Source organism: Taeniopygia guttata, chromosome 18, assembly GCF_048771995.1.
Source record: "Taeniopygia guttata chromosome 18, bTaeGut7.mat, whole genome shotgun sequence".
NCBI lineage: Eukaryota > Metazoa > Chordata > Aves > Passeriformes > Estrildidae > Taeniopygia > Taeniopygia guttata.
In genome coordinates this window covers 185,024-198,044 of record NC_133043.1, presented here as the reverse complement: position 1 = coordinate 198,044, position 13,021 = coordinate 185,024, and the positions used below count along the sequence as shown (strand labels likewise).

At 52.7% G+C, this 13,021-nt stretch overlaps 1 protein-coding gene across 1 annotated transcript in view; it reads right to left on the bottom strand.

Annotated features, from left to right (window-relative positions):
- The window catches only part of MAP2K6 (mitogen-activated protein kinase kinase 6), a 56,797-nt gene that overhangs the window by 13,580 nt on the left and 30,196 nt on the right, over nt 1-13,021 (bottom strand). The window contains exons 4-11 of the mRNA XM_041719942.2: nt 12,816-12,929; nt 11,039-11,158; nt 10,211-10,327; nt 9,739-9,790; nt 6,425-6,552; nt 5,735-5,812; nt 4,572-4,711; nt 667-712 (exon numbers count right to left, since the gene is read on the bottom strand). Coding sequence (XP_041575876.1) covers nt 667-712; nt 4,572-4,711; nt 5,735-5,812; nt 6,425-6,552; nt 9,739-9,790; nt 10,211-10,327; nt 11,039-11,158; nt 12,816-12,929 — 795 coding nt within the window. The remainder of the gene's footprint in view (nt 1-666; nt 713-4,571; nt 4,712-5,734; nt 5,813-6,424; nt 6,553-9,738; nt 9,791-10,210; nt 10,328-11,038; nt 11,159-12,815; nt 12,930-13,021) is intronic.

Genomic DNA, 13,021 nt, shown 5'->3' with positions numbered 1-13,021 from the left:
GAAGGGGAGGCCATGAAGCTGTGGAGCCCAAGCAGAAAAATCTGTTCTTGCCCAGAGCCCTGGCTGGGCACAGACCAGTGTCCTGCATTTTCCCTGTCACCAACCTTTATTGGCATTTCCTCCTTAGTTACTCCTCAGTTATCCCTCCCAGTAAACAGTCTCTAGGCAGCAGATGAAATTCAATAACTGGGATTGTTAGTCACAGACTCATCCCTGTCCCCAACGTCCAGCAGTGACTCTGTCCAAAACTCCTCCTCTCCAAAGCACCAGGGCAGCAAAGCCCAGCTGGCCACTGGGCTCCTGCAACTCCTGTGGAGCACCTGTGGCACACTGAGGTGTTTGAGTTGATCACACAAACCCCAGAGGAGGATTTGAGCCTCACTAACTGATTCTTCACAGCCTCATTCTTGTCCATGACCTGCTTTAACATGCATTTTCTCCCTTGATTTCCAAAAAAGCTGGAAAAGCACCTGGCTGAGATTTTAAAGAGCTCTCTGCTTAGCAGCCAGCCTCCCAGGACTCTGAAGTGTCACAGTTCTCCCATCTGGTATGAAAAAAGAGATGTAAAGCAGCCCAAAACACCACCACTACTGGAATCTCTGCCTTCAGCACCTCACTGTGACCCTTTCCAGCTCTGAACACACTGCTTGATGCAGCCACACTCACCATAAGCTCTGGGTATGTTGGCCGTTCTTTGGAATTCTTCTTCAAGCTTTAATTGGGAGGAAAAAAAAAAGAAAACAATTAGAATTTACATTCTCTCTGCAATTTAAGTAAGCCCATAAAATTACACCATGACACAAGCAAGGTTTAAAGACTCTGCAGAATAAATTCAGCTACTCCTCCAAACTGAGGAAACAATTTAGGCCTTGAGGACAAGGACAGCCAACGGTGCTGGGTACAAGAGCTCAAGATCCACCAAGAGATCTGGAGCCACCAAAAACACCACTTCAAACACTGCCTCTTGCTGGGGGCCAGGTACAGCTGGGGGTTTGGGTGCTCTCCAACAGGCCAGTGACTCAGGGAAGGGATTCAGCCTCCAAGCTCTGCCTGGGAGCAGCGACTGAGTGGCTGCAGAGCACATGCCCAACTGTTTGTTTATCACCGTGCTGTTATCAGCGGGGACTGCTCCATGGGACATCCTTTTTTTCTCCTCTCCTACAACAGATGGCCCTGGAGGGTTGTAGCTGGAAGTTATTTTGGTTTCCCTCCAGCAGAAAATAGCTTTTTAAAAGACAGGACGTAATCTCTACTCACTTCCTGGCAGTGTATTTAGGGGAAAGACACTTGGAGCAACTTGAAAAGATCTTCACACACGTACGCGGCGGTGGCGGGGAAAAGGTGTCACACTGAGCAAAACAAAAGTGAGAACCTCTGCTGGGATTTCTGGGGCCCAGAGGAAGCAGAGGACACACACTGAATAGATATTTCCTGCTTGCTGTGTGTAGAGGGCTCGTGTTCAGTGTCGTGTTGTGAATGAACAGAGGAACCCGGGGCTCAAACGTGCCAATATCGCCGGCCCGAAGGTACGGGATGTGTCACATCCTCCCAGCTCAGGAGCAGCCCCAGCCAAGATGACAAGGTGAATTTGAAGGTTAGCTGTGTCCAGATTTGATGCAATTCTCTTAATTTAGACCCTCTACAAAACCAATTCATCCCCAGGTTACTAATAGCAGGAAATCTGGTGATAAGTTATCGAAATCGATGTAAATTTTCAGGAATGAAGGGTTATATTGGGATCTGATCCTGACTCAGATATCCCAGGGACCTTCCTGCAGTGCCTACAGGTGATCAGACTTCAGGCAGCAGATGGATAAACACAGCCCTAAGCCAGGCCTGATACAGAGTGGCTATGACCTGGATCAGTGTCAGAAGGAATTGTCAGACCCTAACAACACAACACTGGTGCAAACTTCACCATTCCAAGTCCTGTCCACAAAACTGGTGCAAACTTCACCATTCCAAGTCCTGTCCACAAAACTGGTGCAAACTTCACCATTCCAAGTCCTGTCCACAAAATTGGTGCAAACTTCACCATTCCAAGTCCGTGCCACTCTGCTGGCAGTGAGGGATCTTCAGTGACGCGGGAGGACAGGATTTGCAAAGACAGGAATCACCACCTGCTCCCCAGAGTGGCTGTGGATGTAACTCCTAAAGCAGCCACAGCCTGAGCTGCACGACACAGGGCTTGGAAAAGCAAATCCCCTGAGAGGAACAGCCTGCCTGGCACAAGGAGGGAACAGCAGAGCCAGCAGCACGGTTTGCAGGAACAGCAGCTGCTCCAAAAGCTCAGCGTGGGCTTGGCAAGAACGGGGGGCATCTTGTGAGGGGTTTTCCAAGGCAGCTCCCACCTCTCCCAGACTCAGGGCACAGTGGGCATGGCAGGTATTCCCCAGCGTGGGTCAGAGCTGAGCAGCTGGACCCCAGGGACATGAAAACACATTTGAACAAGACTCTGAAGAATCTAAACGTGGGTACTTGTGGGAATCCAGAGCTTCCCTCTGGCTGCCCTGGCAGGCCTGGGACCCTGGCAGGGTCAGGAACCCCCCTGGACAGAGCCCCCAGAGACACTGTCTGTTATCTCTGTCCATGGAAAAGAGTTTTCAATCTTACAGGATGAATTACAAGCTCTGAGTGTTTGATATAAGTAATAATTAAGTGTGGCACGGGTGCAAAAGTAAAATTTTAGGATTCTAGATGAGGGGTCCAAAGGGGACAAGATGGAGGAAATTGGGTGGGCCTTGTCCTTTTTCTCCTTCTTCATGCCCTCCATGTTTCACTGTGGTGTTGGCATTTTTCTGTTGGTTCAGGGTGGGGACACACTGTCCAACGTAGGTGACAGATATTGGCACGTTATTGTAAATCCAGCACAGGTAGTTTGTGGTATTTAATGTTTGTACCATCCCACTGAGGGCAGAGCCCCACACGCTGCCCTGCAGGACAGAGCTGCGGCAGGGCAGCAGAACATGTTAGAGATAAACAAAATAAACAACCTTGAAACCAGCACAGACGAATTATGGCTTCTGCTTTGGCAGTGGGGCTGACAGACAGAGACTTTCTACAATCTCGGGATCATCAATACCTCAGATTCCGACAGGTACTGAGAGTCCCCAGGCAGGAGCAGCTGACAATCCCCTTCCTGGCCTGAGCTCTCTGTGCAGCCTGCAGACAGCAGCTGGGCTGCTCCAGCCCTTTTCCTACAGCACAGCCAAATGCTCCTGCTGCTTCCAGGGCAGACCCAGGGAAAGCAGAGCAGCAGGCCCAGGGCCCCAGGAGAGGGACAGACACCGGGCAGAGGGGGACACCATGGGGCAAAACCTGTCCTGAGAGCCAGAGTTTGTGTCACTGGCACTGGGGCTGTGTGTGGCACACAGTTTGTGTCCCTGGGGCTGTGTGTTGCACAGTTTGTGTCACTGGGCTGTGTGTGACACAGTTTGTGTCACGGGGCTGTGTGTGGCACACAGTTTGTGTCACTGGGGCTGTGTGTGGCACAGTTTGTGTCACTGGGCTGTGTGTGACACAGTTTGTGTCCCTGGGGCTGTGTGTGGCACAGTTTGTGTCCCTGGGCTGTGTGCGGCACACAGTTTGTGTCACTGGGGCTGTGTGTGGCACAGTTTGTGTCCCTGGGCTGTGTGTGGCACAGTTTGTGTCCCTGGGGCTGTGTGTAGCACAGTTTGTGTCCCTGGGGCTGTGTGTGGCACACAGTTTGTGTCCCTGGGGCTGTGTGTGGCACAGTTTGTGTCCCTGGGCTGTGTGCGGCACACAGTTTGTGTCCCTGGGCTGTGTGTGGCACACAGTTTGTGTCATTGGGGCTGTGTGTGACACACAGTTTGTGTCATTGGGGCTGTGTGTGGCAAAGTTTGTGTCACTGGGCTGTGTGTGGCACAGTTTGTGTCACTGGGGCTGTGTGTGGCACAAAGTTTGTGTCACTGGGGCTGTGTGTGGCACACTTTGTGTCACGGGGCTGTGTGTGGCACACAGTTTGTGTCACTGGGGCTGTGTGTGGCACAGTTTGTGTCACTGGGCTGTGTGTGGCACACAGTTTGTGTCACTGGGGCTGTGTGTGGCACAGTTTGTGTCCCTGGGCTGTGTGTGGCACACAGTTTGTGTCACTGGGGCTGTGTGTGGCACAGTTTGTGTCACTGGGGCTGTGTGTGGCACAGTTTGTGTCACTGGGCTGTGTGTGGCACACAGTTTGTGTCACTGGGGCTGTGTGTGGCACAGTTTGTGTCACTGGGCTGTGTGTGGCACAGTTTGTGTCACTGGGGCTGTGTGTGGCACAGTTTGTGTCATTGGGGCTGTGTGTGGCACACAGTTTGTGTCACTGGGCTGTGTGTGGCACAGTTTGTGTCACTGGGGCTGTGTGTGGCACAGTTTGTGTCACTGGGGCTGTGTGTGGCACACAGTTTGTGTCATTGGGGCTGTGTGTGGCACAGTTTGTGTCACTGGGCTGTGTGTGCCCAGCTCCCCCAGAGAATGCTCTGCCCAAAATTAGGGTTGAGAGCTGCCCATGGAGACGTGGTGAAGGTGAGCAGGGACCAGGGAAAGAGAGGGAAAAGAGGGAATTTTACCATTGCGAGGTAAAATCGACGAACTCTGCTGAGAACCTCTCTGCTGGGAGCTGCGGCGAGGGCTCCTCCACCACCTGCTTGAGCTGCTGGAAGGGCGTGCCCCAGGAGTCGTAGGGAAAGCGCAGGATGGCCAGCTCGATCTGCAGACACACAACCCACCCCTCAGCACGGGGGACACCCCACAGCCCGCCCACCCCACAGATTTGGGATGGCTGCGTGCCCGCCCAGGGGTGTTTGTGTAGGATCCACACAAAGGGGGCTGTTCAGCCTGGAGATGGGAACGTTCCAAGGGATCTCAGAGCCCCTTGCAGTGCCTAAAGGGACATTGCAGAAAGGAGGGAGAGTGATTTTTCTCATGGGCAAACAGTGATGCAACAAGGGGGATTGGTTTTCAACTCAAAGAGGAGAGATATCAATTAGGTATTAGGAGGGAATTGTTCCCTGTGAGGGTGGTGAGGCACAGGGTGCCCAGAGCAGCTGTGGCTGCCTCTGGATCCCTGGAAATGTCCAAAGCCAGGCTGGACAGGGCTTGGAGCAGCCTGGGACACTGGAAGGTGTCCCTGCCATGGCAGAGGGTGCAATAAAATGCTCTTTAAGGCCCCTTCCAACCCAAACCATTCTGGGATTCTATGATTTCCTCACCCCACCTGGCCACAGCACATTGCTTATCCTCCCCCAGCAAACAGGAGAGGCTGGAGGAGCCCCAGCCAGCTGCACAGGCAATTCCTGTCACCCCCGTGCCACAATCCCCTGGGCAAGGCTGGCAGCTCAAGCCAGCCCCACCCTGCACAGGGTAACTGCGCTGTCAAACCACTCTGGGAGCAGATGGATTCCCCCAAAACACTGCCTGGGAGCCGCCCCCGCCCCTGCTCTCCCGAGGGGGCCTCTGTGAATGGCTGAGAGCTGGGAGGACTCTCTGGGCTGGGAATCCATCACGCCTTAGCCCATGCTGCCACCTCCCGGCAGCCGCAGCTCCATGTCCCACAGCAGCCAGGAGCTGAGCAAGCAGCTCCCTCCTCCTTCCCTCCAAGCCTGGGGCACCTTCCTGAGCTCTCCCCCTTCCCACCAGGATCACTGTGGGGAGGAGAACGAACCCATGAGGGACACTGAGCCCTCCTGGTGGCCCCCAGGTGACAGCCCTGGCAGTCCCCAGGTGGCCCTACCATGGTGATCCCCAGGCTCCAGATGTCGGATTTGACGCTGTATCCCTTCTGGTTCAGCTCCGGGTTAATTCTCTCAGGCTGCCAACAGAGACAAAGGTGGGTGAGGAGCAGGGATGCCCCCAGAGCCCAGGGTGGGTCTCTCAGGGCGGCAGCACAGCACCCCTCAGCCCACACCACCACCTCACCTCCCAGCTGTGCTGGCTCCCCATCCCCACCAGGAAGGGCAGGCAGTGAAATGGGTCACCAGAACCAGGTGCCACCTGCACCACGGGCTGGGGTGGTGGAGCTGACCTGGCACAGCTGGCACAAAGGGGCTGCCAAGCCCCAGCTCTCCAGGACTGTTTTCACCCTGGTCAAGTGCTCCACGAAGAGTGAACCCTGCCCAACAGCTCCCAGGAGCAGTCCGAGGCACCCAGCCCCTGGGTGGTTTTCCTCCCCATGTCCCCACGGGGCAAAAGGCAAACAGGCAACGGGAGCAAGCCCAGAGCCTTCCCCAAGCTCCCAGGCAGGCGAGGAGGCAGCAGGACGCCCAGGAGATGAGATCTGAGCCATGAGATCTGCCTCCCCTCCCAAGGGGACTGTATCCCTTCACTCAGAGCTACCCAAATCCCCAGGATGGCTGCTGGAGGCTGATCCTTCCCCCCGGGCTCATGTTCCTCTGGCTGCTCCCCACACAGCTTCTCAACTTACAGCCATGTAGGGTTTGCATCCTGCATCCATGGTTTTAGCAACAGAGTCAACGAGGTAACCGCTAATCCCAAAATCGCACATTTTCACCTGCCCCTGCGTATTGATCAACACGTTAGAGGGCTTTACATCTGCAAGAAGGAACACAGAGCACAGTCACTGTCACCTGGGGGTGCCTGGGCCAAGCCACAAGCAGCCACAGAGGGTTCTATCAGCAGAGGGCACACGGAGCCCAGCAGAGCCCGGCGCTCCGGGGTGCCAAAACCCCACTGGTGTTCAGGTGACAGCCCCAGGGCCTGTCCGTGTCCTGCCAGTGTCCCTGCCCTCACACGCTCCTCTCCCTGCTCTACAGGAGCAGGAGATAACCCTGCACCCACCAGCACATCCCACTGCTCAGGGAGCGGCCACGGACATCAGGGAGCTCACAGGGAGGTGCGCCGCGGGGCTGGGGCGTTCTGTGGGGTCATTCCATGGGCGATTCTGTGGGGTCATTCCGTGGGTGATTCTGTGGGATCATTCTGTGGGATCATTCTGTGGGTGATTCTGTGGGTGATTCTGTGGGTGATTCTGTGGGGTCATTCTGTGAGGTGATTCTGTGGGTGATTCTGTGGGGTCATTCTGTGGGGTGATTCCATGGGTGATTCCATGGGGTGATTCTATGGGTGATTCCATGGGGCAATTCCATGGGGTGATTCCGTGGGGTCATTCAGCAGGGTGATTCTGTGGGGTGATTCCATGGGGTGATTCTATGGGTGATTCCATGGGGTGATTCCATGGGATGATTCTGTGGGTGATTCTATGGGTGATTCCATGGGGGTGATTCTGTGGGTGATTCTGTGGGTGATTCTGTGGGGTCATTCTGTGAGGTGATTCTGTGGGTGATTCTGTGGGGTCATTCTGTGGGGTGATTCCATGGGTGATTCCATGGGGTGATTCTATGGGTGATTCCATGGGGCAATTCCATGGGGTGATTCCGTGGGGTCATTCAGCAGGGTGATTCTGTGGGGTGATTCCATGGGGTGATTCTATGGGTGATTCCATGGGGCAATTCCATGGGGTGATTCCGTGGGGTCATTCAGCAGGGTGATTCTGTGGGGTGATTCCATGGGGTGATTCTATGGGTGATTCCATGGGGTGATTCCATGGGATGATTCTGTGGGTGATTCTATGGGTGATTCCATGGGGGTGATTCTGTGGGGTGATCCTATGGGCGATTCTGTGGGGTCATTCTGTGGGTGATTCTATGGGGTCATTCTGTGGGGTGATTCTATGGGTGATTCTGTGGGTGATTACATGGGGGTGATTCTGTGGGATCATTCTGTGGGGTGATTCCATGGGGTAATTCTGTGGGATCGTTCTGTGGGGTGATTCCATGGGGTGATTCTGTGGGATCATCCTGTAGGGTGATTCCATGGGGTGATTCCGTGGGATCATCCTGTGGGGTGATTCCATGGGGTGTCTGCAAAGGGCTGGAGCTCTGGCAAGGCCCCGTGGGTCTGGAGTCATGCCAGTGAAAGGAAAAAGCCGTGGGGGAAGGATGTGGGGCAGGAAGGGGTGAAAGGGCTGCAGGGGAAGGAGAGAGCAGTAAGCTGAGACAAGGATCGAAGGTTCAGAAACCTCTGGCCGGTGATTTTAAGGATAAAATGCCCGACTGCAGCGTGAGCAGCAGCAGGGCAGTGGGAGCTCCACACCCCATGGAAACCAGGCCAGAGTCTCATCTCTCTGCTCCTGCCAGATTTATCCCTGCCCATCGTGGCTCTACAAATCCCTGGTGTGTTTATCAGGCTCGTGAGGGCAGCTCCAACCCCAGCAGAAAGGGGAATTGAAGCACCCAGAGGTGCCAGGAGGTGACACCCAGGAGAGCGTGGAGGTGTTCTCCTGCAGAGCAGAGAATTGCTCTCTGAGGCTAATCCCAAATGGAATCCCAGCACAGGTGACCCTGCTTTTTCTGGGATGCTCCAAAGGGAGCAATCCTTTCCCTGCTGCCACCCAGAAATAACAGGTCACTTCCTGAAGATCCTCTGTCTCCACATGATAAAGAATTAAATAGAAGAGCTGAAACACCCTTTGAAGGATGCCAGAAGCTGTGTTTGAATCCTGCTTATTAGAACTGTGGGTTTACAGCTCATTAATATCTGTTCTCTAATCAGCATTCTGCAATCAGGTATCCAAAATCCTCTCACCCATCTGTCACTACTGAAATCAGACAATTTTCAGTGGAAATCAAACCAGTACACACAGAAACCCAGCAGCCAAGAAGGGCTTTCCACCTCCTGTAAGTGATACAGAAGGCAGAAAGTCAAGCCCCAGGCACAGGAAGAACACAGCCTGTGCCACTGCCAGCTCCAGCTGAACTCTGCTGCTTCCCAGGCACTCACACCCTCCAGGGAGGGCTCCTTCCTCCTCCGGACAAATTGAAAATGACCCTTTAAAAATAAAAGTGTCAAGCAGCAACTGCAGATTTGTTTCTGAGTGTGCTCATGGCAGCTTTGAGACTCTCCAGAGGGGGAAACATCATAAGAGTTTAAGGAGGGGATTCATGATTTCATCTGAGGCTGGTTTAGGTGTCAGGCTGCTCTGCTGCACTGGTGCTCAAGGAAGCTCGTGGAAGGGGTGAGGATGGCTGGAGCAGCGCAGGAGGAAGAGGCTGGCAGGGAGATCCCTTGTGGAGTTTCAGATATAAAACTTATACACTTTACATATATATAAAACTATATATATATATGTTACTATATTCTAAAACCTTAAATTCTGAGTTTTCCACCCTGTGATTTTACACACTTCTATCCAAACTCCACCCCCACAATCCCAGTTCCATCATTCCATTCTGGAAGCCTTTTTTATGCCTCAGGTCAAATGCAGTGTTCTCCTGGGGGTAATATATCACTGCATATATTACCTTCTGTGCCTGGCAGCACAGAAAGTCCCAAATTCTCAGCATCCAGGGTTCCAACATCCCCTGTCACTGCACACCAGCACAGAGCCTTGGAGTTGGGGGACAAACCTGGGCACAGCCTGCTCCAAAGCTTTCCAAGGAGAAAGCGGGGAAAGCCTGAATTTCACCCAGGCGATGAAGCAGACCATGGGTTTAGGGAAGCAGCCCTTCCCTCCTCTGCCAGCCCCCTCTCCTCCCCTTCAGGGAAACAATGGGAGCAGCAGATTTTAAGGAGCAAACAGCAGCCATCTCCTCTGCCTGGGTTTTGCTGCAGGTCATGAGATGCTGGGGAGTATTTCTGCTGTCAAAGGCTCCCTTTATCTCAGGTATTTTGGGAGCCCTTGCCAGGCTGAGAGCAGGGCAGTGTGAGCCTGGCACTCACCTCGGTGGATCACGGAGAGTTTACTGTGGAGATGTTCTAATGCTTTTACAATCTGAAACGACAAATCCACAGTCAATCACAGCTGGCAGCACCATGAGGAGGAGAAAATGATACCTGGCTTCACCCCCAGACCCACCAGGAGGGCAGGAAAACCACATCCCCCCTGAGTCCTGCACCCTGCCAGCAGCCTGAGGTGTTGGTGGGTACCCAGGGATCTTCCTGGGGGCTCCAGACCCCGATGAGAAGGGAAAGGAGCTGCAGGAGCCTCCCCACATCTCACATGGGCCGGCTCTCCATCACGTGTGTGCATGGGCACATTGATGGCTTATAAACAACATCACTTCAGGCCAGACATGGGCTGGCACATGGACCACCCTCTTCCTGCTGCACACAGAGCAGAGAGCTCAGGTCAGGCACGACTTGGCTTAGAAGAGAAACCCCTTTCCTCCCCCCTCACCCTGCTACTACTCACAGAGACTGCGATTTTCCCCAGGATGTCCTCGGGAATCGCCAGGCCTTTGTCAATGACATGCTTGTAAAATTTGTCCAGTGAGGTATCCATCAGCTCCATGCAAATCCACACATCTCCCTGGAGAGTAAAGCAAGCAGATACCGAGATATTTGAACAAAATATCTCTTCTTCCTTCCTCCTTTTCCTTTTTCCTTTTTCCTTTCCTTTCCTTTTCCCTTCCCTTCCCTTCCCTTCCCTTCCCTTCCCTTCCCTTCCCTTCCCTTCCCTTCCCTTCCCTTCCCTTCCCTTCCCTTCCCTTCCCTTCCCTTCCCTTCCCTTCCCTTCCCTTCCCTTCCCTTCCCTTCCCTTCCCTTCCCTTCCCTTCCCTTCCCTTCCCTTCCCTTCCCTTCCCTTCCCTTCCCTTCCCTTCCCTGTTTTTTAAACCCACTCAGAGCTGTCCTGGGCTCTCTTTTCCCTGCTCTGGAATTCAGTGCTGTGCACATTCCCTACCATTTAGGGTGTACTCTTCCCAAAGCAGAGCCATGGTGATTTAGGAGCCCAGAAAGTTATCAGGAACTGAGGCTCCCAATGCCCAGCCAGGAAAAGTTCAGCTCTTCAATAAATCCTCATTTTCAGAGCTTTCCACAGTTTTCCTCCACATGGATGAAACCAAGCCAGGGCAATTTGAACTCTGTGGGACCAGGCTGTGGCCAGGCTGTCCCACACACAGCCACAGTAAGTGACACACCCTGAGGCCAGGACTGAGCAAATCTCCATGTCCAGGTGGAGATGAGATCCTGGTACTTGCAGGAAGTGCAGGAGTGGGAATTGAGCCCCGTGGAGCCTCACCTCTCTGAAGAGTGCCCCGTAAAAGGTGACGGTGAAGGGACAATCCACCGTCCTCATGGAGATATCCAGATCCATCAACAGCCTTTTCTGCTCCTGGCTGTTCACCGTGGCTCGGATCCGCTGCAAGACAGAGCAGGTCAGGTCTGCCCCAAGCCTTGGCACCACACCTGGACCCTCCCAGCACCCCTCGTGCCACCCCTCTGTCACCACCCTTGTCATAGGCACATCCCCAGCCCAGCACCCATGAGATATTTACAAGGATATTTATGTTTTAAATATTTCCTCTTACAGACTCATGCTGCAGTGTGAGCTTTCTCAGCCAATCATGTTATGGCACACAAACCTACAGCAGTGCATTCTAAATTCCTTGTTCACCTTTGTAACTACTTTTATTTTTTTTATATCTTAAACTCTGAAACTCTAAACTTTCTTCTTCTTAATTAACACCTCTCTGCTTTAAACTATTAATCCACATTCTCACATCTAGCACTTAAGTTTGGAAGACTTTTCCAAGGTCTCATTTCAAATCCTGTGTTTAATTCTAAGCTTTGGTGCAGGAGCACCCCAGGGTTTTCTCACCACTGGTGGTTTTGCTCTTCTCTGCAAACACCACTCTTTATGAAAGAGCCAAAAGAAAGAAGTGGCTTGGAGAGGAGAAAGGAGCAGGAAATCAAATTCCAGGCTGGTGGAAAGCTGGGATTTTTGGAGTGTAATTCTGTTCCATCAGCAGGTTTTGGCACAAAGGAGCGCTCCAGAGCCCGTGGGTTCCCCATGGCTTTGGAAAAAGAGCATTTCCCACTCTCCCAGGAAGAGATGTCCTCGATGTGAAATATCAGGAGACCTCAGCTGCCAAACACCACAGCAGGTCACACACACCTCCCAGGCTCCCTGGCCAAAGCCACCCCAGGTCAGTTATGGGACAGCATCAAACTCAGCATCACAGAGAGCCTGAATGCTCCCGCCACGCCCGGCCGAGATCTTCCATCGCCCCCAGAGAGGTCTTTGGCAGTTTGGTGAACACCAAAGCAAACAAAACCACCAAATGCAGAGCACAGAGGTCCTGGGACCTGGCCCAGCCAGCATCCACAGCAAAATCTACCCACAACTGAGGAGCAAAGAGTTTGCTCAGAGCTTCCAGATCTTCTTCTCTTACTCTGAAAGGAAACTAAAATTCAGCCAAGCAAAAGCTGGTCCTTCCCAAACTACAGTTTTTCCCATGACCATTTCCCTAATCTTCAAATTTATGAGTCTAAGCTGTTGTTATGAAAACTTTTCATGATAGTATCTACAAGCCTGCCATGAGTCAAGATCCCACTGCGGCAGGCAAAACGTGAAAATCCCAACAAAAACTTCCTGTTCCAAGGAGACTGAAAAAGTCCCAGATGAAGAAGAGTCTCTTGTGCAATTGGATTTATCCTTCTTTATAATTATGAAGTGAATCTGAGGGGCTACAGCAGAAAATATATGTAAAATTATATGTAAATATATGTTAAAATGTGTAAAAATATGTAAATTTATGTGTGTATTTTTAAAATGATGGTGTATTGAATCCTAGGCAAAGAGGAATATTGAGGATAAAGGTGAACAATGTGATTGATGCACTACAATGCTGGAGCACCCCGCTTTTAAAACACCCCCCTTTTCTTGGTTCAACCACCCAAATCTCCCTCTTTGGAAAGAAGATGAGGAAAGCAGCAAATGTCAGGAAAGGAACAAGGGGGATTGCAAGTGTGCCCAGCACCCCAGAAAGGACAGAAGCCCCCGAGGCTCACTCTACCTTCACTGCCATGATCTGCCCGCTGGGCATGTGCCGCATCTTCTCCACCACCCCGTACGCACCTCGTCCCAGCTCGGAGATGGGCTCCAGGTCATCGGCCTTCACCTCAAAGTTCTGTGGGACAAAAGGCGGCAGAGGGGCCTGGGTGTGTGTGCTGAGCTGAGCTGAGCTGTGCTGAGTTGAGCTGAGCTGAGCTGAGTTGAGCT